A 23297-nucleotide genomic window follows, 5' to 3' on the forward strand; every position below is an offset into this window, starting at 1 on the left:
TCCCCTCCCAGCACCTTCCCCTGCCACTGCAGGAATTGCAAAACCTGCGTCCACACCTTCCCCCCTCACCTCCATCCAAGGCCCCAAAGGAGCCTTCCACATCCATCAGAGTAAGGATATGCAGGTGCTGGGCTTCCTCCATCACCACACCCTAACCAACTGATGCCTGGAGGAAGAAAGCCTCACCTTCCACCTTGGGACCCTTCAACCCCAGGGCATCAATGTGGGTTTCACCAGTTTCTTCATTTTCACTTCCCCCCCCAACTTACCCCAGTTCCCAACCTTCCAGCTGAGCACTGCCCTCATGACCTGTCCCAACTGTTCATCTTCCCTCCCACCTATTGCACTCTCAGCTACCTTCCCCCTAGCCCCACCCCCCTCCCATTTATCTCCCCACCCCCTAGGCTCCCAGCCTCATTCATGATGAAGGGCTCTTGCCTGAAACATCGGTCCTCCTGCTCCTCAGATGCTGCCAGACCTGCTGTGCTTTTCCAGCACCACACTCTCGACTCTGGTCTCCAGCATCTGCAGTACTCACTTTCTTCTCATTAGATTTATCCAATCCAAACAGGACAGCATATAGATTGAAATGTCTTGTGGTTGCTGCATTACCTCTGTTGCATGCCCTCATTTGCTGATTTTTACTGTGCCCAACATTACCACACCAGTCTGGTGGCCTCTGAACAACTCCTGTTGCTCCTTGCTGTTTCTTAGCACCATCCAAACAGATTTCACATTGTTCTGCTCTAAATTCCTTTCATACTAATGTACTGATTCTATCCCATATGAACAGCACTTTGCATTATCCCAACCCCCTTTCCTTAGAACATAGAACATAGAAGAATACAGCGCAGTACAGGCCCTTCGGCCCTCGATGTTGGGCCGATCAAAGCCCACCTAACCTACACTAACCCACTATCCTCCATATGCCTATCCAATGTCTGCTTAAATACCCATAAAGAGGGAGAGTCCACCACTGCTACTGGCAGGGCATTCCATGAACTTACGACTCGCTGAGTGAAGAACCTACCCCTAACATCAGTCCTATATCTACCCCCCCTTAATTTAAAGCTATGCCCCCTTGTAATAGCTGACTCCATACGTGGAAAAAGGTTCTCACTGTCAACCCTATCTAACCCCCTAATCATCTTGTACACCTCTATCAAGTCACCCCTAAACCTTCTTTTCTCCAATGAAAACAACCCCAAGTGCCTCAGCCTTTCCTCATAGGATCTTCCTACCATACCAGGCAACATCCTGGTAAACTTCCTCTGCACCCGTTCCAGTGCCTCCACATCCTTCCTATAGTATGGCGACCAAAACTGCACACAATATTCCAGATGCGGCCGCACCAGAGTCTTATACAACTGCAGCATGACCTCAGGACTCCGGAACTCAATTCCTCTACCAATAAAAGCCAGTACGCCATATGCCTTCTTCACTGCACTATTTACCTGGGTGGCAACTTTCAGAGATCTGTGTACATGGACACCAAGATCCCTCTGCTCTTCCACACTACCAAGTAGTCTACCATTAGCCCAGTAATCCATCTTTTTATTACTCTTACCAAAGTGAATCACCTCACACTTAGCTACATTGAACTCCATTTGCCACCTCTCTGCCCAGCTCTGCAGCTTCCCTATATCCCGCTGTAACCTGCCACATCCTTCCTCACTGTCTACAACTCCTCCGACTTTCGTATCGTCCGCAAACTTGCTCACCCAACCTTCTAACCCTTCCTCCAGGCCATTTATAAAAATGACAAACAGCAATGGTCCCAAAACAGATCCTTGCGGAACACCGCTAGTGACGGCACTCCAAGATGAACCTTTGCCATCAACTACTACCCTCTGTCCTCTTCCAGCCAGCCAATTCCTAATCCAAACCTCCAACTCACCCTCAATGCCATATCTCTGTATTTTCTGCAGTAGCCTACCATGGGGGACCTTATCAAACGCCTTACTAAAATCCATATATACCACATCTACCGCTTTCCCCTCATCTACCTCCTTAGTCACCTTCTCAAAGAATTCAATAAGGTTTGTGAGGCACGACCTGCCCTTCACAAAACCATGCTGACTATCCTTGATCACATTATTCTTATCCAGATGTGCATAAATCCTATCCCTTACAATTCTCTCTAAGACTTTGCCCACAACAGAAGTGAGACTCACTGGCCTATAGTTACTAGGATTATCCCTACTCCCCTTCTTGAACAAGGGAACCACGTTTGCTAGCCTCCAGTCCTCTGGCACTACTCCTGTAGACAAAGAGGACACAAAAATCAAGGCCAATGGCTCTGCAATCTCCTCCCTTGCTTCCCAGAGAATCCTAGGATAAATGCCATCAGGCCCAGGGGACTTATCTATTTTCACCCTTGCCAGAATTTCCAACACCTCTTCTCTACATATCTCAAAGCCATCCATTCTACTTATTCGTGCCTCAGTATTCATATCGACAACAATGTCCTGTTCCTGAGTGAATACTGATGAAAAGTATTCATTCAGTGCCTCCCCAATCTCTTCAGCCTCCACACACAACTTCCCATTACTATCCTTGATTGGACCTATTCCTACCCTAGTCATTCTTTTATTCCTAACATACCTATAGAAAGCCTTAGGGTTTTCCCTAATCCTACCAACTAAGGACCTTTCATGTCCCCTCCTTGCTGCTCTTAGCTCTCTCTTCAGGTCCTTCCGGGCTACCTTATAACTCTCAATCGCCCCTATTGAACCTTCACGCCTCATCTTTACAAAGGCCGCCCTCTTCCATTTAACAAGGGATTCCAATTCCTTATTAAACCACGGCTCCCTCACACGACCCTTTCCTCCCTGCCTGATAGGTACGTACTTATCAAGAACACTCAATAGTTGCTCCTTGAACAAGTTCCACATATCAATTACGCTCTTGCCTTGGAATCTACTTTTCCAATCCACACATCCTAAGTCATGCCTCACCGCATCATAATTTCCCTGCCCCCAGCTATAACTCTTGCCCTGTAGTACACACTTATCCCTCTCCATCACTAGAGTAAAAATCACTGAATTGTGGTCACTGTCCCCAAAGTGCTCACCTACCTCTAGTTCTAATACCTGGCCTGGTTCGTTACCCAGAACCAAATCCAGTATGGCCTCACCTCTTGTTGGCTTATCTACATATTGTGTCAGGAAACTCTCCTGCACACATTGGACAAACACTGACCCATCTAACGAACTTGAGCTATAGCTTTCCCAATCAATATCAGGAAAGTTAAAGTCCCCCATAACAACCACCCTATTACTGTCACTCTTCTCCTGAATCATCTTCGCAATCCTTTCTTCAACGATTCTAGGACTATTAGGAGGCCTTTAAAAGACTCCTAACAGGGTGACCTCACCTCTCCTATTCCTAACCTCAACCCAAACTACCTCAGATGGCAAATCTTCGTCCATCTTCCTTTCCACCGCTGTAATACTATCTTTGACAAGCAAAGCCACACCCCCCCCTCTTTTACCCCCACCTCTGACCCTACTAAAACATTTAAACCCTGGAACCTGCAACAGCCAATCCTGTCCCTGATCTAGCCATGTCTCCGTAATAGCCACAACATCGAAGTCCCAGGTACCAACCCACGCTGCAAGTTCACCTACCTTATTTCGTATACTTCTGGCATTAAAGTATACACACTTCAAGCCACTCTTCTGTTTACAGGCACCCTCCTTTAAGATTGATGCCATATTCCTAACCTCCCTACACTCCAGGTCCTGCACCCTAAAGCTACAGTCTGGGTTCCCATGCCCCTGCAGAGTTAGTTTAAACCCCCCCCAAGAGTACTAGCAAACCTCCCCCCAAGGATGCTGGTGCCCCTCAGGTTCAGGTGCAGACCATCCTGTTTATAGAGGTCCCACCTTCCCCAGAAAGAACCCCAGTTATCCAAGTACCGAAATCCCTCCCTCCTGCACCATCCCTGTAGCCACGCATTTAACTGTTCTCTCTCCCTATTCCTCGACTCTCTATCACGTGGCACGGGTAACAAACCAGAGACAACAACTCTGTTCGTTCTAACTCTGAGCTTCCAACCTAGCTCCCTAAAAGCCTGTCTAACATCCTCAGCACTCCTCCTACCTATGTCCTTCTTGCCTGTTCTTTCTAAATTTACAAATCAGGAGCAGGAATAGGCCATTCAGCCCATCAAGTCTGCTGCAACATTCAGTATCAGGACAGGCAATAATTTCTGGCCCGTCCAGCACTGTCCACATCCTGTGTATGAATTTAAAAAAAGGTTATGGCTGAACTGATCATGGCTTTGATTCAGCGTTTCCATCTTTCTCTGAAAACCATCGACTCCTTTGTTAGTTAGGAATCAATCTATATCCATCTTAAACATATACAATGACTCCCCACCCCACCCCCCTCACCCCGCCCTCTACCCACGGCCACTTCTTCATTCTCTCGGGAAGACAATTCCACAGACTCACGATCATGTGAGAGGATCTTTTCCTCAGTGTCTGTCTTAAATGTGGAAAACCTCTTATATATGCCCCTTATATATTTTCCCACTCCTGCTCCTATGTTCCTTTGTCCCTACAATTGCCTGACATGTGTTAACACACAGCAAGTCAGACGCAGGATTTACCACTGCAACAATGTACAATGCATTTAAATTAAATAAAATGGACACAGTTGAATTTGGAACTCATGATCTTTCCTAACAAATAGAAGTAGTGGGCCATTCAACCTGTTCAGCATGCTCCTCCACTATTCAGTAAGATCATGGCTGACCATCTCTCTCCATCTCCACTTCTGTAGCTGAATCCCTTACAGCCTCAACAAATTTCAAACTCTATCTGAATACATCTAGGCACTGAGCCTTTCCAAATCTCTGGGATAGAGAATTCCCATCAATCACAACTCTGCAAATGAGGAAATTCCTCCCCATTCCATTCCTTAATGATTAACCATTATCCTGATAATGTGTGTCTGTGCTGAGAAAGAAAAAGATGCTGGAAATCACAGCGGGTCAGGCAGCGTCCATGGAGAGAGAGCAAGCTAATGTTTCGAGTCTAGATGACTCTTCATTGGAACTTGCTGTCTCTCCATGGATGCTGCCTGACCCACTGTGATCTCCAGCAAAAAACTTTTGTTTCCAGTACAGATTCCAGCACCTGCAGGAATTTGCTCCCACATTGTGTGTCTTTTTCCTGGATTTTTTACCACCAGCTCTCTCAATCCCAGGGTCATTTCTGAGTTCACCCATCAACTCTCTCACCTGTGGAGTCTCGAAAAACATTTCCCTCTCGTCCACAGTTATCTTGTAGGTGTTTGGGAGCGGAGCACCGAAGAAAACAATATGTTCATACTGGAAGGTTTCCAGAGGCCGGGCATCACCCCGTTTGTAGATTGACACGTTCTCAGCACTGACACCCAACCACAGCTCATTGGGAAATCCACCCTCCTTACACTGTAAATAACCAAAGGGCATTAGTGTTCATTATTATCAACAGAGGTTTAAGTAAACACATATGTAGGGCATTGACTGGGTGGTTACTTCAGCACATAAAGGGACTCAATACTGATATTTTCTACAAACCCACCAATTCCTTCAGGTACCTGGATTACACCTCCTCTCCCCCTACCTCCTGCAAAAATGCTATCCCTTATTTCCAATTCCTCCGCCTCCACCGCATCTGCTCCCAGGAGGACCAGTTCCACCACAGAACACACCAGATGACCACCTCCTTCAAAGATCACAATTTCCCCTTCCACGTGGTTGATGATGCCCTCCAGTGCATCTCATCCACATCCCGCACCTCCACCCTCAAAGCCCACCCCTCCAATTGCAACAAGGACAGAACCCCCCCTGGTCCTCACCTTCCACCCCACCAACCTCCATATACGTCGCATCATCCTCCGCCATGTCCACCAATTAAAAATGGACCTCACCACCAGAGAAATATTTCCCTCCCCACCCTATCCACTTTCCCTCCATGACTACCTCATCAGATCCACGTGCCCCATCAACCCACCCTCCCCTCTGGCACCTTCCCCTGCCACCGCAGGAATTGCAAACCCTGCGCCCACACCTCCCCCCTCACCTCCATCCAAGGCCCCAAAGGAGCCTTCCACATCCATCAAAGTTTCATTTGCACTTCCACACGTCATTTACTGTATCCGTTGCTCCCAATGCGGTCTCCTCTACGTTGGGGAGACTGAACACCTACTTGCAGAGTGCTTCAGAGAACAACTGCAGGACACCCGCACCAATCAACCCCATCACCCGGGGCCGAACACTTCAACTCCCCCTCCCTGTCTGCCGAGGACATGCAGGTCCTGGGCCTCCTCCACCATCACTCCCCCACCACCCGACGCCTGGAGGAAGAACGCCTCATCTTCCGCTTTGGGACCCTCCAACCCCAGGGCATCAATGTGGACTTCACCAGTTTCTTCATTTCCCCTCCCCCCAGTTCCAACCTTCCAGCTCAGCACCGGCTTCATGACCTGTCCTACCTGCCAATCTCCCTTCCCACCTATCCACTCTCCTCTCCGACCTATCACCTCCAAGCCCCACCCCCATCCACTTATTGCACTCTCAGCTACCTTCTCCCCAATCCCACCCCCCTCCCATTTATCTCTCCACCCCCGAGGCTCCCGGCCTCATTCCTAATGAAGGGCTTTTGCCTGAAATGTTGATTTTCCTGCTCCTCGGATGTTGCCTGACCTGCTGTGTTTTTCCAGAATCCCATACCTTCCCCGAGTGCCTGTGCCCCACACACTGAGCTGCCTCTATACTTTCAGCTTTGTGTCTTTTTGGGATGTGATACCGCAGGTTCTGTATTGGCTGCTGGTGCACACCATCCACCTCTTCTCCTTTATCCACTGCCCAGAAGCATCTTGGTGTGCCCATTTGCCATCGGGCAGTGGCAATCCCCAGTGGAGGGCTCTCTACCCAGGTGTTCTCCCTCTCTCCATTTGGGATCTGGGTTGGAGGGTGCTGCATGCAGCGGTCCCCTGTAAATGCAGATTATGATAGTTCACTGACTCCCAGCCCAACTGTTTGTTTTGTGATGCTGTGGAGACTATGGACCATGTATATGTTGGGTGTAGGAGTCTGCACTCCCTTTTTGGTTTTCTTAAAAAAACATTTTTGTTGTTCTTTGGTCGCACTTCAGCCCCATGATTCTGATCTTTGTGCACCTGATGCTGAGGAGAGCATCCAGGTCGGAGGATCTCCTCATGGGTCTGCTCCTGGGCCTGACCAGATTCTGGATTAGTGGGGCTGGAAGAGCACAGCAGTTCAGGCAGCATCCAACGAGCTGAAAAATCGATGTTTTGGGCAAAAGCCCTTATTCCTGATGAAGGGCTTTTGCCCGAAACGTCGATTTCGAAGCTCCTTGGATGCTGCCTGAACTGCTGTGCTCTTCCAGCACCACTAATCCAGAATCTGGTTTCCAGCATCTGCAGGCTGGCCATAAACAGGTCAGGCAGCAGGTCGTGGAGGAGGTCATTATGGCTGACTGCCTGCCTCTTTTCCATAGTTACCTTGGTATCCAGGTATCCCTGGCGAAGGACCTTAAAAATGTGTTGCTGGAAAAGCGCAGCAGGTCAGGCAGCATCAAAGGAGCAGGAGAATCGACGTTTCAGGCATAAGCCCTTCTTCAGCGCTTCCGAAACGTCGATTCTCCTGCTCTTTTGATGCTGCCTGACCTGCTGCGCTTTTCCAGCAACACATTTTTAAGCTCTGATCTCCAGCATCTGCAGTCCTCACTTTATCCCTGGAGAAGGAACACATGGTATCCACCATGTCTCTAGGGAGAGGTGGGCACCACGGGGTGCGGACAGCCTTATTTCCCCGTCCAACTCTGTTTTGATTTAATCCCTCTGCTTGTCTTGACTTTTCGATCACATCTGCATTGCCCGATGGCACTCAGTCTGTTACTGGTCTCCTGGCCACTTGGCTGTTTCATTTCTGGTGGCACAGTGTTAAAGTTATTTGCACACATGGTGTTTAAAAACAAATAGGGACTTGTGGAACAGTGGCAATGTCCATACCTCTGAGCCAGGGGGCCCAGGTCCATGCCCCATCTTTGTCAGAGGTGTGCTGTCATATCCCTGAGCAGATTGATGAGAAAATATCTCCTGGTTCAGCCCCAGAATGTTTTGAGTGAATCCCACTGCCCGGTGATCTATCCTGGTCACATTAAGAAGTTGCCAGCACATATAAAGAGAAACGTACTGACTGGACAGAATGGAATCAAGGGATATATATCTGTAATGTTTCACTCTGTCAATAAATTCATTTCAAGTAAAGACTAGCTCTGGTTTTCTTCTTCACAAAATGGCTAGTAGGAGTATAAAAATAATTGGTACCTGGGGGAACGTAAGCATTACCAAAATAAGACGCAAGGTTTTTGCCTTGCATTTATCAAGACTGAAACACAAGAAACGAAGTTGAGAAAGATGGTGTTAATTTAGATCACATGAGAAAAGGATGCTGATTGGGCTATGGTTGGTTTGGATATCCAGCGGAAATTGTTAACTGTCAACTTTAGCTCACTAATTTAATTCCGGGCTGGTAGGTAGACACTGAATGGTCAAGTTATTGCTAGGGGAAGGCATCAGGAATTGGTAGTCTCAGTAAAAAGGGTGTAATTCATTCACAAATTTCTTTTACCAAACAAGTAGATGAGAATAAACTGGTTGATGTGGTGTATATGGATTTCAGCAAGGTGTTCGAGAAGGTTCCCCACAGTAGGCTATTGTACAAAATGCGGAGGAATGGGATTGTTGGGAGATATAGCAGTTTAGATCAGGGAGATATAGCAGTTTAGATCAGTAATTGGCTTGCTGAAAGAAGACTGAGGGTGGTGGTTGATGGGAATTGTTCATCCTGGAGTCCAGTTACTAGTGGTGTACCGCAAGGGTCGGTGTTGGGTCCACTGCTGTTCGTCATTTTTATAAATGACATGGATGAGGGCGTAGAAGGGTGGGTTAGTAAATTTGCACATGACACTAAGGTTGGTGGAGTTGTAGATAGTGACAAGGGATGTTGTAGGTTACAGAGAGACATAGATAAGCTGCAGAGCTGGGCAGAGAGGTGGCAAATGGAGTTTAATGCGGACAAGTGTGAGGTGATTCACTTTGGTCGGAGTAACCGGAATGCAAAGTACTGGGCTAATGGTAAGATTCTTGGTAGTGTAGATGAGCAGAGAGATCTCGGTGTCCAGGTACACAGATCCTTGAAAGTTGCCACCCAGGTTGACAGGGTTGTTAAGAAGGCCTACAGTGTTTTAGCTTTTATTAATAGAGGGATTGAGTTCTGGAACCATGAGGCTATGCTGCAGCTGTACAAAACTCTGGTGCGGCTGCACTTGGAGTATTGTGTACAGGTCTGGTCACCGCATTATAAGAAGGATGTGGAAGCTTTGGAAAGGGTGCAGAGGAGATTTACTAGGATGTTGCCTGGTATGGATGGAAGGTCTTACGAGGAAAGGCTGAGGGACTTGAGGCTGTTTTCATTAGAGACAAGAAGGTTGAGAGGTGACTTAATAGAGACATATAAGATAATCAGAGGGTTAGATAGGGTGGACAGGGAGAGCCTTTTTCCAAGAATGATGACGGCAAGCACGAGGGGACATAATTTTAAATTGAGGGGTGATAGTTATAGGACAGATGTCAGAGGTAGTTCCTTTACTCAGAGAGTACTAAGGGCATGGAATGCTTTGCCTGCAACGGTAGTAGATTCGCCAACTTTAAGTACATGTAAGTCGTCATTGGACAGGCATATGGACGTACATGGAATAGTGTAGGTTAGATGGGCTTCCGATTCTTATGACAGGTCGGCACAACATCGAGGGCTGAAGGGCCTGTACTACGCTGTAATGTTCTATAAACATCAGAGTCCCATAGCTTCCATCATGCACAAATGAATCTCACCACGACTGGTAATCTTGAATGTGTTTCCAGTGTAATTCTTAGCACATTCAGGTTTATTTAGTAAATGTTCAATATGGAATCAAATCTAATTTGTTCGATTCATTCACGGGATATGGGCAGCACTGGCGAGACCAGCATTTATTTCCTGTTCTGGTGCACCCAGTGAAGGTGGTGGTTACTACCTTCTTAGACTGTCAGACATAGGCCATTTGGCCCCTCGAGCCATTCAATAAGATCATGACTGATCCGAACCACTGAAGTTTATGTGCTGTAGGTAGACCCACAATGCCCGTGTGGCGGTGGGTGGGGGGGGGTGGAGGTGGTAGTATACAGAGTTCTGCAATTTTGACCCAGTGACTGAGCAAACACCAAACATTTCCAACTCAGGATTTTGAGTGGCTTGGATGGGAACTTGCAATAATGGTGTTCTCACATATTTGCTGCCTTGTTCTCCTAGATGGACGTAGTCATGGGTTTGGAAGGTACTATCCAAAGATCTTTGATGAATTTCTGCAATACATCTTGTCAACAGTACACACTGCTGCTCCTGAGCATTGATGGTTGAGAAAGTGGATGTGGTGCCAATCAAGCAGCTGCTTTGTCCTGGATGGTGTTGTTGGAGCTGCCCCCATCCAGGCAAGTGGGGAGTATTCCATCACACTCCTGACTTGTGCCTTGTAGATGATAGACAGGCTTTGGGGAGACACGAGATGAGTTACTCACTGCAGTATTCCTAGCCTCTGGCCTGCAGCCACAGAGTCATAGAGGTGTACAGCATGGAAACAGACCCTTCAGTCCAACTCGTCCATGCCACCCAGATATCCCAACCCAATCTAGTTCCACCTGCCAGTACCCAGCCCATATCCTTCCAAACCCTTCCTATTCATATATTCATCCAGATGCCTTTTAAATGTTGCAATTGTACCAACCTCTGTCACTTCCTCTGGCAGCTCATTCCATATACATACCACCTTCTACGTGAAAACATTGCCCCTTAGGTCTCTTTAACATCTTTCCCCTCTCACCCTAAACCTATGCCCTCTAGTTCTGGACTCCCCCACCCCAGGGAAAAGACTTTGTCTGTTTATCCTATCCACGTCCCTCATGATTTTATAAACCTCAATAAGGTCACCCCTCAGCCTTCGACGCTCCAGGGAAAACAGCCCCAGCCTGTTCAGCCTCTCCCTGTAGCTCAGATCCTCCAACCCTGGCATAATCCTTGTAAATCTTTTCTGTTCAAAAAGGGCAGTAGAGACAACCCTGGTAATTACAGACCAGTGAGTCTCACTTCAGTTGTTGGTAAAGTGTTGGAAAAGGTTATAAGAGATAGGATTTATAACCATCTAGAAAAGAATAATCTGATCAGGGACAGTCAGCACGGTTTTGTGAAGGGTAGATCATGCCTAACGAATCTTGTTGAGTTTTTTGACAAAGTGACCAAACAGGTAGATGAGAGTAAACCGGTTGATGTGGTGTATATGGATTTCAGTACGGTGTTCGATAAGGTTCCTCACAGTAGGCTATTGTACAAAATGCAGAGGAAGGGGATTGTGGGAGATATAACAGTTTGGATCAGTAATTGGCTTGCTGAAAGAAGACAGAGGGTGGTGGTTGATGGGAAATGTTCATCCTGGAGTCCAGTTACCAGTGGTGTACCGCAAGGGTCGGTGTTGGGTTCACTGCTGTTCGTCATTTTTATAAATGACCTGGATGAGGACTTAGAAGGGTGGGTTGGTAAATTTACACATGACACGAAGGTCGGTGGAGTTGTGGATAGTGACGAAGGATATAGTAGGTTGCAGAGAGACATAGATAGGATGCAGAGCTGGGCTGAGAGGTGGCAAATGGAGTTTAATGTGGACAACTATGAGGTGATACACTTTGAACGGAGTAATCGGAATGCAAAGTACTGGGCTAATGGTAAGGTTCTTGGGAGTGGAGATGAGCAGAGAGATCTCGGTGTCCATATACACAGATCCCTGAAAGTTGCCACCCAGATTGACAGGGTTGTTAAGAAGGCATACAGTGTTTTGGCCTTTATTAATAGAGGGATTGAGTTCTGGAACAAGGAGGTTATGCTGCAGCTGTACAAAGCTCTGGTACGGCCACACTTGGAATATTTTATACAGTTCCGGTCACTGCATTATAAGAAGGATGTGGAAGCTTTGGAAAGGGTGCAGAGGAGATTTACTAGGATGTTGCCTGGCATGGAAGGAATGTCTTACGAGGAAAGGCTGAGGGCCTTGAGGCTGTTCTCATTAGAGAGAAGAAGGTTCAGAGGTGACTTAATAGAGACATACAAGATAATCAGAGGGTTAGATAGGGTGGACAGGGAGTGCCTTTTTCCAAGTATGGGGACGGCAAACACGAGGGGACACAACTTTAAAGTGAGGGGAGATAGGTATAAGACAGATGTCAGAGGGAGTTTCTTTACTCAGAGAGTAGTAAGGGTATGGAATGCTTTGCCTGCAACGGTAGTGGATTCGCCAAGTTTAAGTGCATTTAAGTCGTCATTGGACAGGCATATGGACGTACATGGAATAGTGTAGATGGGATGGGCTTCAGGTTATTATGACAGGGCGGTGCAACATCGAGGGCCGAAGGGCCTGTACTGCACTGTAATGTTTTATGGTCTATGAACCCTTTCATGTTTCACAACAGCTTTCCGATAGGAAGGAGACCAGAAATGCACACAATATTCCAACAGTGGCCTAACCAATGTCCTGTACAGCCGCAACATGACCTGCCAACTCGTGTACTCAATACTCTGACCAATAAAGGAGAGCATACCAAACGCCACCTTCACTATCCTATCTACCTGCGAATCCACTTTTAGGGAGCTATGAACCTGCTCTCCAAGGTCTCTTTGTTCAGCAACACTCCCTAGGGACCTTACCATTAAGTGTATAAGTCCTGCTAAGATTTGATTTCCCAAAATGCAACACCTCACATTTATCCAAATTAAACTCCATCTGCCACTTCTCAGCCCTTTGGCCATCTGATCAAGATCCCATTGTAATCTGAGGTAACCTTCTTTGCTGTCCACTACCCCTCCAATTTTGGTGTCATCTGCAAACTTACTAACTGTACCTCTTATGTTCACATCCAAATCATTTATGTAAATGACAAAAAGCAGTGGACACAGCACCGATCCTTGTGGCACTCCACTAGTCACAGGCCTCCAGTCTGAAAAACAACCCTCCACCACCACCCTCTGACTTCTACCTTTGAGCCAATTCTGTATCCAAATGGCTAGTTCTCCCTATATTACGTGAGATCTAACCTTGCTAATCAGTCTCCCATGGGGAACCTTGTCGAATGCCTTACTGAAGTCCATAAAGATCACGTCCACGCTCTGTCCTCATCAATCTTCTTTGTTACTTCTTCTAAAAACTCAACCAGAGAGGTGGCAGATGGAGTTCAACCTGGATAAATGTGAGGTGATGCATTTTGGAAGGTCGAATTTGAAAGCTGAGTACAGGATTAAGGATAGGATTCTTGGCAGTGTGGAGGAACAGAGGGATCTTGGTGTGCAGGTGTCCCTTAAAATGGCCACCCAAGTGGACAGGGTTGTTAAGAAAGCATATGGTGTTTTGGCTTTCATTAACAGGGGGATTGAGTTCAAGAGACGTGAGATCTTGTTGCAGCTCTATAAAACTTTGGTTAGACCGCACTTGGAATACTGCGTCCAGTTCTGGTCATCCTATTATAGGAAAGATGTGGATGCTTTGGAGAGGGTTCAGAGGAGGTTTACCAGGATGCTGCCTGGACTGGAGGGCTTATCTTATGAAGAGAGGTGGACTGAGCTCGGACTTTTTTCGTTGGAGAAAAGGAGGAGGAGAGGGAACCTAATTGAGGTATACAAGATATTGAGAGGCATAGATAGAGTCGATAGCCAGAGACTGTTTCCCAGGGCAGAAATGACTAACACGAGGGGTCATAGTTTTAAGCTGGTTGGAGGAAAGTATAGAGGGGATGTCAGAGGTGGGTTCTTTACACAGAGAGTTGTGAGAGCATGGAATGCGTTGCTAGCAGCAGTTGTGGAGGCAGGGTCATTGGGGACATTTAAGAGACTGCTGGACATGCATATGGTCACAGAAATTTGAGGGTGCATACATGAGGATCAATGGTCGGCACAACATCGTGGGCTAAAGGGCCTGTTCTGTGCTGTACTGTTCTATGTTCTATATTCTATTTAAGTTTGTGAGACATGATTTCCAACGCACAAAGCCATGTTGACTATCCCTAATCAGTCCTTGCCTTTCCAAATACATGTACATACTGTCCCTCAGGATTCCCTCCAACAACTTGCCCACCACCGAGGTCAGGCTCACTGGTCTATAGTTCTCTGGCTTATCCTCACCACCCATATTAAACAGTGGCACCACGTTAGCCAACCTCCAGTCTTCCAGCACCTCACCTGTGACTATCGATGATACAGGGTGAGTCTAGTTTAGTTTCTGGTAAATATTCATGCTCAGAATGTTGATGCTGGGGTAATCATTGCTGGTGAGGTCATTGAATGTCATGGGGCAGCGGTTATATTGACTCTTTTAACTCATTTGTGTGATACATGTTTTAATTGAGGGCAGTTTCCTTACTAATTCATTGGAACCAATAAATGGGCATCAAGATCCTCTCAAACAGCACTAGTACCCACAGTCAGAAGTCACACAACATCAGTTGACGAAGGAGCAGTGCTCTGAAATCTTGTGATTTCAAATAAACTTATTGGATTATAAACTGGTATCGTGTGACTTCTGACTTTATCCACCCCAGTCCACTACTGGCACCTCCACATCATTACTACCCATGAGAGAGGGAACAAGGGAAGGGGGCTGAGGTAAAGCACGAATTGGGGAACAGGAGGGGGAGAGAGTAAATAGGGAATGGGAAATGGGGTGAGGGATTGAAAGAAGTGGAGGAGGCAAAGAAAGATGGTCAAACTCCTCAAAATCAAGTGATATCAGTCAAAATGTTTCCAAACATTGATCCCAGATTACAACGGGATCTTGAGCAGATGGGCCAATGGACTGAGAAGTGGCAATGCAGTTTAGTTTAGATAAATGTGAGGTGCTGCATTTTGGGAAAGCAAATCTTAGCAGGACCTTTACGCTTAATGGTAAGGCCCTAAGGAGTGTTGCTGAACAAAGAGACCTTGGAGTGCAGGTTCACAGTTCCTTGAAAGTGGAGTCACAAATAGATAGGATAGTGAAGAAGGCATTTGGTATGCTTTCCTTTATTGGTCAGAGTATTGAGTGTAGGAGTTGGGAGGTCATGTTGCGGCTATACAGGACATTGGTTAGGCCACTGTTACAATAAGGCTACAATTCTGCTCTCCTTCCTATCAGATGGACGTTGTGAAACTTGAAAGGGTTCAGAAAGGATTTATAAGGATGTAACCAGGGTTGGAGGATTTGAGTTATAAGCAGAGATTAAATAGGCAGGGCTGTCTTCCCTGGAGCATTGGAGGGGTGACCTTATAGAGGTCTAAAAAATCGTGATAGGCATGGATAGGATAAATACACAAAGTCTTTTCTCTCGGGTCGGGGAGTCCAGAACTAGAGGGCATAGGTTTAGGGTGGGAGGGGAAAGATATCAAAGAGACCTAAGGGGCAACTTTTTCATGCAAAGGGTGGTACATGTATGGAATGAGCTGCCAGAGAAAGTGGTGGAGGCTGGTACAAGTGCAACATTTAAAAGGCATCTGAATGGGTATATGAATAGGAAGGGTTTGGAGGGATATGGGCCGAGTACTTGCAAGTGGGACTAGATTAGTTTAGGATATCTGGTCGGCATGGGAAGTTGGACCAAAGGGTCAGTTTCCATGCTGTACATCTCTATGACAGTGTGACTCAAGCTGACATTTGCCTTTTTAGTGAGAGACAAAGAACGAGATAGCAATTACTCTCGGAAAAGCCCTTCGCCAGGTGGACGGTAAAGTGAAGTGGGTTAGAACATAGAACATACAACAATACAGCACAGAACAAGCCCTTCGGCCCACAATGTTGTGCCCAACATTTGTCCTTGCTTAAGCACCTATCCATGTACCTATCCAATTGCCACTTAAGGTCACCAATGTTTCTGACTCTGCCACACCCACAGGCAGTGCATTCCATGCCCCCACCACACTCTAGGTAAAGAACCTACCCCTGACATCCCCCCTATACCTTCCACCCTTCACCTTAAATTTATGTCCCCTTGTAACACTCTGTTGTACCCAGGGAAAAAGTCTCTGGCTGTCTACTCTATCTATTCCCCTGATCATCTTATAAACCTCTATAAAGTCACCCCTCATCCTTCACCGTTCCAATGAGAAAAGGCCTAGCACCCTCAACCTATCCTCGTACGACCTATTCTCCATTCCAGGCAACATCCTGGTAAATCTCCTCTGCACCCTCTCCAAAGCTTCCACATTTTTCCTAAAATGACGCGACCAGAACTGCACACAGTACTCCAAATGTGGCCTAACCAAAGTCCTGTACAGCTGCAACATCATCTCACGATTCTTGAATTCAATCCCTCTGCAAATGAACGCTAATACACCATAGGTCTTCTTGCAAGCTCTGTCCACCTGAGTGGCAACTTTCAAAGATCTATGAACAAAGACCCCAAGATCCCTCTGCTCCTCCACCTTACTAAGAACCCTACCGTTAACCCTGTTTTCTGCATTCTTATTTGTCCTTCCAAAATGGACAACCTCACACTTGACAGGGTTGAACTCCATCTGCCACTCCTCAGCCCAGCTCTGCATTATATCTAAGTCCCTTTGCAGCCGACAACAGCCCTCCTCACTATCCACAACTCCACCTATCTTCGTATCGTCTGCAAATTTACTGACCAACCCTTCAACTTCCTCTTCCAAGTCATTAATAAAAATTACAAACAGCAGAGGATTCAGAACTGATTCCTGCGGAACTCCACTTGTAACTGGACTCCAGGCTGAATATTTACCGTCTGCCACCACTCTCTGCCTTCGGCCGGTTAGCCAGTTCTCTATCCAACTGGCTAAATTTCCCACTATCCCATGCCTCCTGACTTTCCGCATAAGCCTATCATGGGGAACCTTATCAAATGCCTTACTAAAATCCATGTACACTACATCCACTGCTCTACCCTCATCCACATGCTTGGTCACCTCCTCAAAGAATTCAATAAGACTTGTAAGGCAAGACCTACCCCCTCACAAATCCGTGCTGGCTGTCCCTAATCAAGCAGTGTCTTTCCAGATACTCATCAATCCTATCCCTCAGTACCCTTTCCATTACTTTGCCTACCACTGAAGTAAGACTAACTGGCCTGTAATTCCCGGGGTTATCCCTATTCCCTTTTTTGAACAGGGGCACAACATTCGCCACTCTCCAGTCCCCTGGCACCACCCCCATTGACAGTGAAGACGAAAAGATCATTGCCAATGGTTCTGCAATTTCCTCTCTTGTTTCTCACATAATCCTAGGATATATCCCGTCAGGCCCGGGGGCTTGTCTATCCTCAAGTTTTTCAAAATGCCCAGCACAACTTACTTCCCAATAAGTATCTCCTCTAGCTTACCAGTCCGTTTCATACTCTCCTCTTCAACAATACGGTCCCTCTCATTTGTAAATACTGAAGAAAAGTACTCATTCAAGACCTCTCCTATCTCTTCCGACTCAATACACAGACTCCCACTACTGTCCTTGATCGGACCTACCCTCGTTCTCGTCATTCTCATGTTTTTCACATACACATAAAAGGCCTTGGGGTTATCCTTGATCCTACCTGCCAAAGATTTTTCATACCCTCTCTCAGCTCTCCTAATTCCTTTCTTCAGCTCCCTCCTGGCTATCCTGTATCCCTCCAGTGCTCTGTCTGAACCTTGTTTCCTCAACCTTATGCAAGCCTCCTTCTTCCTCCTTACAAGACATTCAATCTCCCTCGTCAACCAAGGTTCCCTCACACGACCATCTCTTTCCTGCCTGACAGGTACATACATATCAAGGACACGTCGTATCTGTTCCTTGAAAAAGTTCCACATTTCAATGACATCCTTCCCTGACAGCCTATGCTCCCAACTTATGCTCCTCAGATCCTGTCTTGCAGCATCGTATTTACCCTTCCAATTGTAAATCCTACCCTGTTGCACGCACCTATCTCTCTCCATAACCAAGGTGAAAGTCACAGAATTTTGGTCACCATCACCAAAATGCTCACCCACTAACAAGCCCATCACTTGTCCCAGTTCGTTACCAAGTAGCAAATCCAATATGGCCTCACCTCTGGTCAGACAATCTACATTCTGATTTAGAAAAGCTTCCTGGACACACTGCACAAACACCGCCCCATCCAATCTACTTGATCTAAAGAGCTTCCAATCAATATTTGGGAAGTTGAAATCGCCCATGACTACTACCCTGTGGCTTCTGCACCTTTCCAAAATCTGTTTCCCAATCTGTTTCTCCACATCTCTGCTGCTATTGGGGGCCTATAGTAAACACCAAACAAGGTGACTGCTCCTTTCCTATTTCTGACTTCAGCCCATATTACCTCCAAAGGCAGATCCCCCTCGAACTGCCTTTCTGCAGCCGTTATACCATTTCTAATTAGCAACACCACACCCCCTCCTTTTTTACCACCCTCCCTAATTTTACTGAAACATCTGTAACCAGGAACCTCCAACAGCCATTCCTGTCCCTCATCTATCCGCGTTTCCGTGATGTTCACAACATCGTAGTCCCAAATACCGATCCACGCCTTAGGTTCACCCACCTTATTTCTGATACTCCTTGCGTTGAAGTATACACACTTGAACCCATCTCTGTGTCCGCAAGTATTCCCTGTAAGTGCTACCTTCTCCACAGCCTCCCTACATTCTTGGACATCCTGAAAAACAGCTAACCTACTTGCTGGACTACAAGTCCGGATCCCATCCCCCTGCCAAATTAGTTTAAACCCCCCCGAAGAGTGCTAGCAAACCTACCTACCTCCCAGGATATTGGTGCCCTTCTGGTTCAGGTGCAACCCGACCTGCTTGTACAGGTCCCATCTTCCCCAGAATGCAGTCCAATTGTCCAAATACCTGAAGCCCTCCCTCCTACACCATCCTTGCAGCCACGTGTTCAACTGCACTCTCTCCCTATTCCTTGCCTCACTGTCACGTGGCACCGGCAACAACCCAGAGATGACAACTCTGTCTGTCCTAGCTTTTAGCTTCCAGCCTAACTCCCTGAGCTCCTGAATGACCTCCCCACCCCGCTTCCTACCTATGTCATTGGTGCCAATGTGCACCACGACTTCTGGCTGCACACCCTCCCCCTTAAGGATTCTGAAGACATGATCCAAAACGTCTCGGACCCTGGCACCCGGGAGGCAACAAACCATCCGAGAGTCTCGCCCATGTCCACAGAACTGCCTGTCCGTTCCTCTAACTATAGAGTCTCCTATAACTAGCGCTCTCCTCCTCTCCCCCTTTCCCTTCTGAGCCTCAGAGCCGGACCTCGTGCCAGAGACCCGGTCACTGCAGCTTACCCCTGCTAGGCCGTCCCCCCCAACAGTATCCAAAGCTGTATACTTATTGTTGAGGGGAACGACCACAGGGGATCCCTGCACTGCCTGCTTCCTCCCCTTCCCACTTCTAACTGTTACCCAGCTACCTCTGTTCTCTGGCGTAACTATGTCCCTGTAGCTTCTATCTATCACCCTCTCAGCCTCTCAAATAATCCTCAGTTCATCCAACTCCAGCTCCAGTTCCCTAACGCGGTCTGTGAGGAGCAGGAGCTGACTGCATTTCCTGCAGATGAAGTCGGCAGGAGCATCGATGGTCACCCCTACCTCAAACATCCTGCAGGAGGAATATTCCACCGCCTGCGCTGCCATAACTCTACACTTAGTCTCCAAAACAAGAACACTGAGTAGCTTACCTGTTCAGCCGACTGATCCTTTTTTTTTAGGTTAGAGGAGGAGTGAAGGTGGGAGACACTACACGTGTAGTGTCTCGGGTTCCTTCTCCACTCAAACATCTTACCTTCCCAGAAACCTCTGTTGACGACTTCCGGGTCACCGCTCCTAGTTGAAAAAAAAACAGACTGCGAAAAGAAAAACGTTAATTTAATCTGGTCTCCGCTTACCTTCCGGCTCCCCTCTCTGTGCGCCCGCTGTAGCACTGTAGGGTTAGTAAGATATGTGGGACTGACACATTCTGTGACAAAGCAAAACCTGCAGACAAAAATTATAGATGACCAACCATACCTCGACATCAAAGAGAGTGGAACCATAGCCCGGCCACTCCATGATAATGGCCATGTACCTCAGCATAGCTTGCTGCTGAGTCATACCCCGAAGTCTTTTCCACTTATCAGCAATGCTTGTGCGAGTAGCAGACAGCTCTTCTTTCAACCACATCTCCAACATTTGCTCCTCTTCCATCTTTTGTTTCTTCACAGAGCCTGTGCGAAGGCCAAAGCGCAATGTCCCCTCCAGAAAACTGGTCCTTCTCTTCAGGGTCTGTGAGTTGAATTTTGTGGATTGCAAGATCTTGTTTCTCAGCTTGGAGACAGGATAAACTTCTTGGAGATTCAAGGAGCCCTTGTTGAAATCTCCATGAATGTATTGCAGTCTCAAAGCTGCTAAAAGCTGCAGAGTATCCTCGGGGGCAGGGAAATGTCCACTGAGTAAACTCTCATGGGCCTGGAAGGAGGGAAAAGTTGGGTTAAGCAGGTTACAGAAACAGACACTGATGGTGAAACTCAACAGTTCTGGCAGCATCTGTGGACAAAAAGCAGAGTTAATGTTTTCAGTCTGGTGACTCTTCAGGATTTCTGTTTTTGTTTAAATCTCCAGCATCTACAGTTCTTCGTTCTATTTAGTTAAGCCGGTTAATTCTTTCTCCATTTTGAACAAGGGACCATTATTCTCCAGTCACTGTAAAAGTGGAAGAGATTGTTGCATGTCAGTGGATAGCTACCTTGCAGTCAGCTGCCTGCTCTCCCACTCCAGCTTGCTGCAATGGTGTTTGTCATAGAGTCATAGAGATGTACAGCAGGGAAACAGATCCTTTGGTCCAACCCGTCCAGGCCGATCAGACATCCCAACCCAATCTAGTCCCACCTGCCAGCACCTGGCCCATATCCCTCCAAATCCTTCCTATTCATATACCCATCCAAATGCCTCTTAAATGTTGCAATTTGGAGCTCAGACAGTAATTTCCCAGCTGGTGGGTTGCTAATCCAAGCACCAGGCAAGAGAACTTTAACAAAGAGGCTTGTATCATGCTCTTACCAATGACCTTATGTATTTCAATACAATAATGCGATTCAAAGCCATGCTCAGAAAGCTATGTCTAGGGTTCGTGAATATTAATCTGGTGAAATTAACACCCTGTCAGAGATATTACACATTGCGAGGGAAGTGGAACTTGAACCTGAGCCTCCTAACTCAGGTGAAGACACTACCACTGACCTTCTGCAGGTTAGTGACGTATAAAGGGCCTTTGTGATCAATAAAGAATTTTAAAGAAACTAGACTCGTTCACACTGGGTTCTCTAAACACTCCCCTTGCACTCTCCTCTGGCAGGGGAAACCTCAGGAGACAGCACATGTACATGGACTGGATTTCCGAATATCTTGCCACTCATGGTAACTGAACTGCATGAGGGTACAGAAACATCTCGTACTTTTTGCTGGTCATCAAGCAGGAGCCCATTTAATCTCATCTGTGTCTGAACCTTAACACGCAGTTCCACCTGAGACACTTGGTGCTGCGAAGAGAATTCCCAACACAGAGGGGGAGGGGGTGCCTTCGAATGGACCTTAACACACTGATTACACGGATTAGCCAAAGGCAGACAGAACTGGGGAATCTGCAAGATGAACAACACACTCAGAGGTTTCAGGCGCTCCACCATTACTATGAGCTCTGAGCCACAGGGACTTCCAAACCAAACCATTTTACAAGATGTCCTGGCGACATGGGAGATTGTGCCACTGGCACCAGTTGGAGCCCATCATCACTAGTCTACCACTCACAGTCTACCTTTCCTCATAAGACCTTCCCTCCATACCACTCTATCCGGGGAACATAGAACATTGCAGCGCAGTACAGGCTCTTTGGCCTTCAATGTTGTGCTGACCTGTGAAACCAATCTGAAGCCCATCGAACCTAGACTATTCCATTGTCATCCATATGTTTATTCAATGACCATTTCAATGCCCTTAAAGTTGGTGAGTCTACTACTGTTGCAGGCAGGGCGTTCCACGTCCCTACTACTCTCTGAGTAAAGAACCTACCTTTGACATCTGTCCTATATCTATCACCCCTCAGTTTAAAGCTATGTCCCCTTCTGCTAGCCATCAACATCCAAGGAAAAAGGATCTCACTGTCCACCTTATCTAACCCTCTGATTATCTTGCATGTCTCTATTGAAAACAGCCTCAAGTCTCTCAGCCTTTCCTCGTAAGACCTTCCTTCCATTCCAGGCAACATCCTGGTAAATCTCCTCCTAACCCTTTCCAAAACTTCCACACCTTCCTATAATGCAGTGACCAGAACTGTACACAATATTCCAAGTGCGGCCGCACCAGAGTTTTATACATCTGCAGCATGACCTCATGATTCGAAACTCAATCCCTCTATTAATAAAAGCTAACACACCATATGCCTTCTTAACAACCCAATCAACCTGGGTGGCAACCTTTAGGGATCTATGCATATGGACACTGAGATCTCTCTGCTCATTCACACTACAAAGAAACTTACCATTAGCCCAGTACTCTGTATTCCTGTTACTTCTTCCGAAGTGAACTACCCCACACTTTTCTGCATTAAATTCCATTTGCCACCTCTCAGCCCAGCTCTACAGCTTATCTATGTCTCTCTGTAACCTGCAATATCCTTCTGCACTATCCACAACTCCACAGACTTTAGTGTCATCTGTAAATTTACTAACCTATCCTTCTCAGCCCTCATCCAGGTCATTTATAAAAATGACAAACAGCAGTGGCCCCAAAACAGATCCTTGCAGTACACCATGAGTAACTGAACTCCAGGATAAATATTTCGCATCAACCACCACCCTCTGTCTTCTTTCAGCTCGCCAATTTCTGATCCAAACTGCTAAAGCACCCTCAATCCCACGCCTCTGTATTAACCTACTGTGGGGAACCTTATCAAACACCTTACTGAAATCCACATAAACCACATCAACCCCTCATCTACCTGTTTGGTCACCATCTCAAAGAACTCAATAAGACTTGTGGGGCATGACCTACCCTTCACAAAACTGTGTTGGCTAACCCTAATCAAATTATTTATTTCTAGATGATTATAAATCCTATCTCTTATAATCCTTTCCAATCCTTTACTCACAACTAAAGTAAGGCTCACTAGTCTATAATTACCAGTGTTGTTCCTA

General features: G+C 46.7%; 1 protein-coding gene across 1 annotated transcript in view; it reads right to left on the reverse strand.

Annotated features, from left to right (window-relative positions):
• Positions 1-23297, reverse strand: part of LOC140482516 (unconventional myosin-X-like) — a 256377-nt gene that overhangs the window by 4253 nt on the left and 228827 nt on the right. Inside the window, exons 38-39 of the mRNA XM_072580068.1 lie at positions 20137-20574; positions 5249-5440 (exon numbers count right to left, since the gene is read on the reverse strand). Coding sequence (XP_072436169.1) covers positions 5249-5440; positions 20137-20574 — 630 coding nt within the window. The remainder of the gene's footprint in view (positions 1-5248; positions 5441-20136; positions 20575-23297) is intronic.

This window comes from Chiloscyllium punctatum, chromosome 10, assembly GCF_047496795.1.
Source record: "Chiloscyllium punctatum isolate Juve2018m chromosome 10, sChiPun1.3, whole genome shotgun sequence".
NCBI classification, from domain to species: domain Eukaryota; kingdom Metazoa; phylum Chordata; class Chondrichthyes; order Orectolobiformes; family Hemiscylliidae; genus Chiloscyllium; species Chiloscyllium punctatum.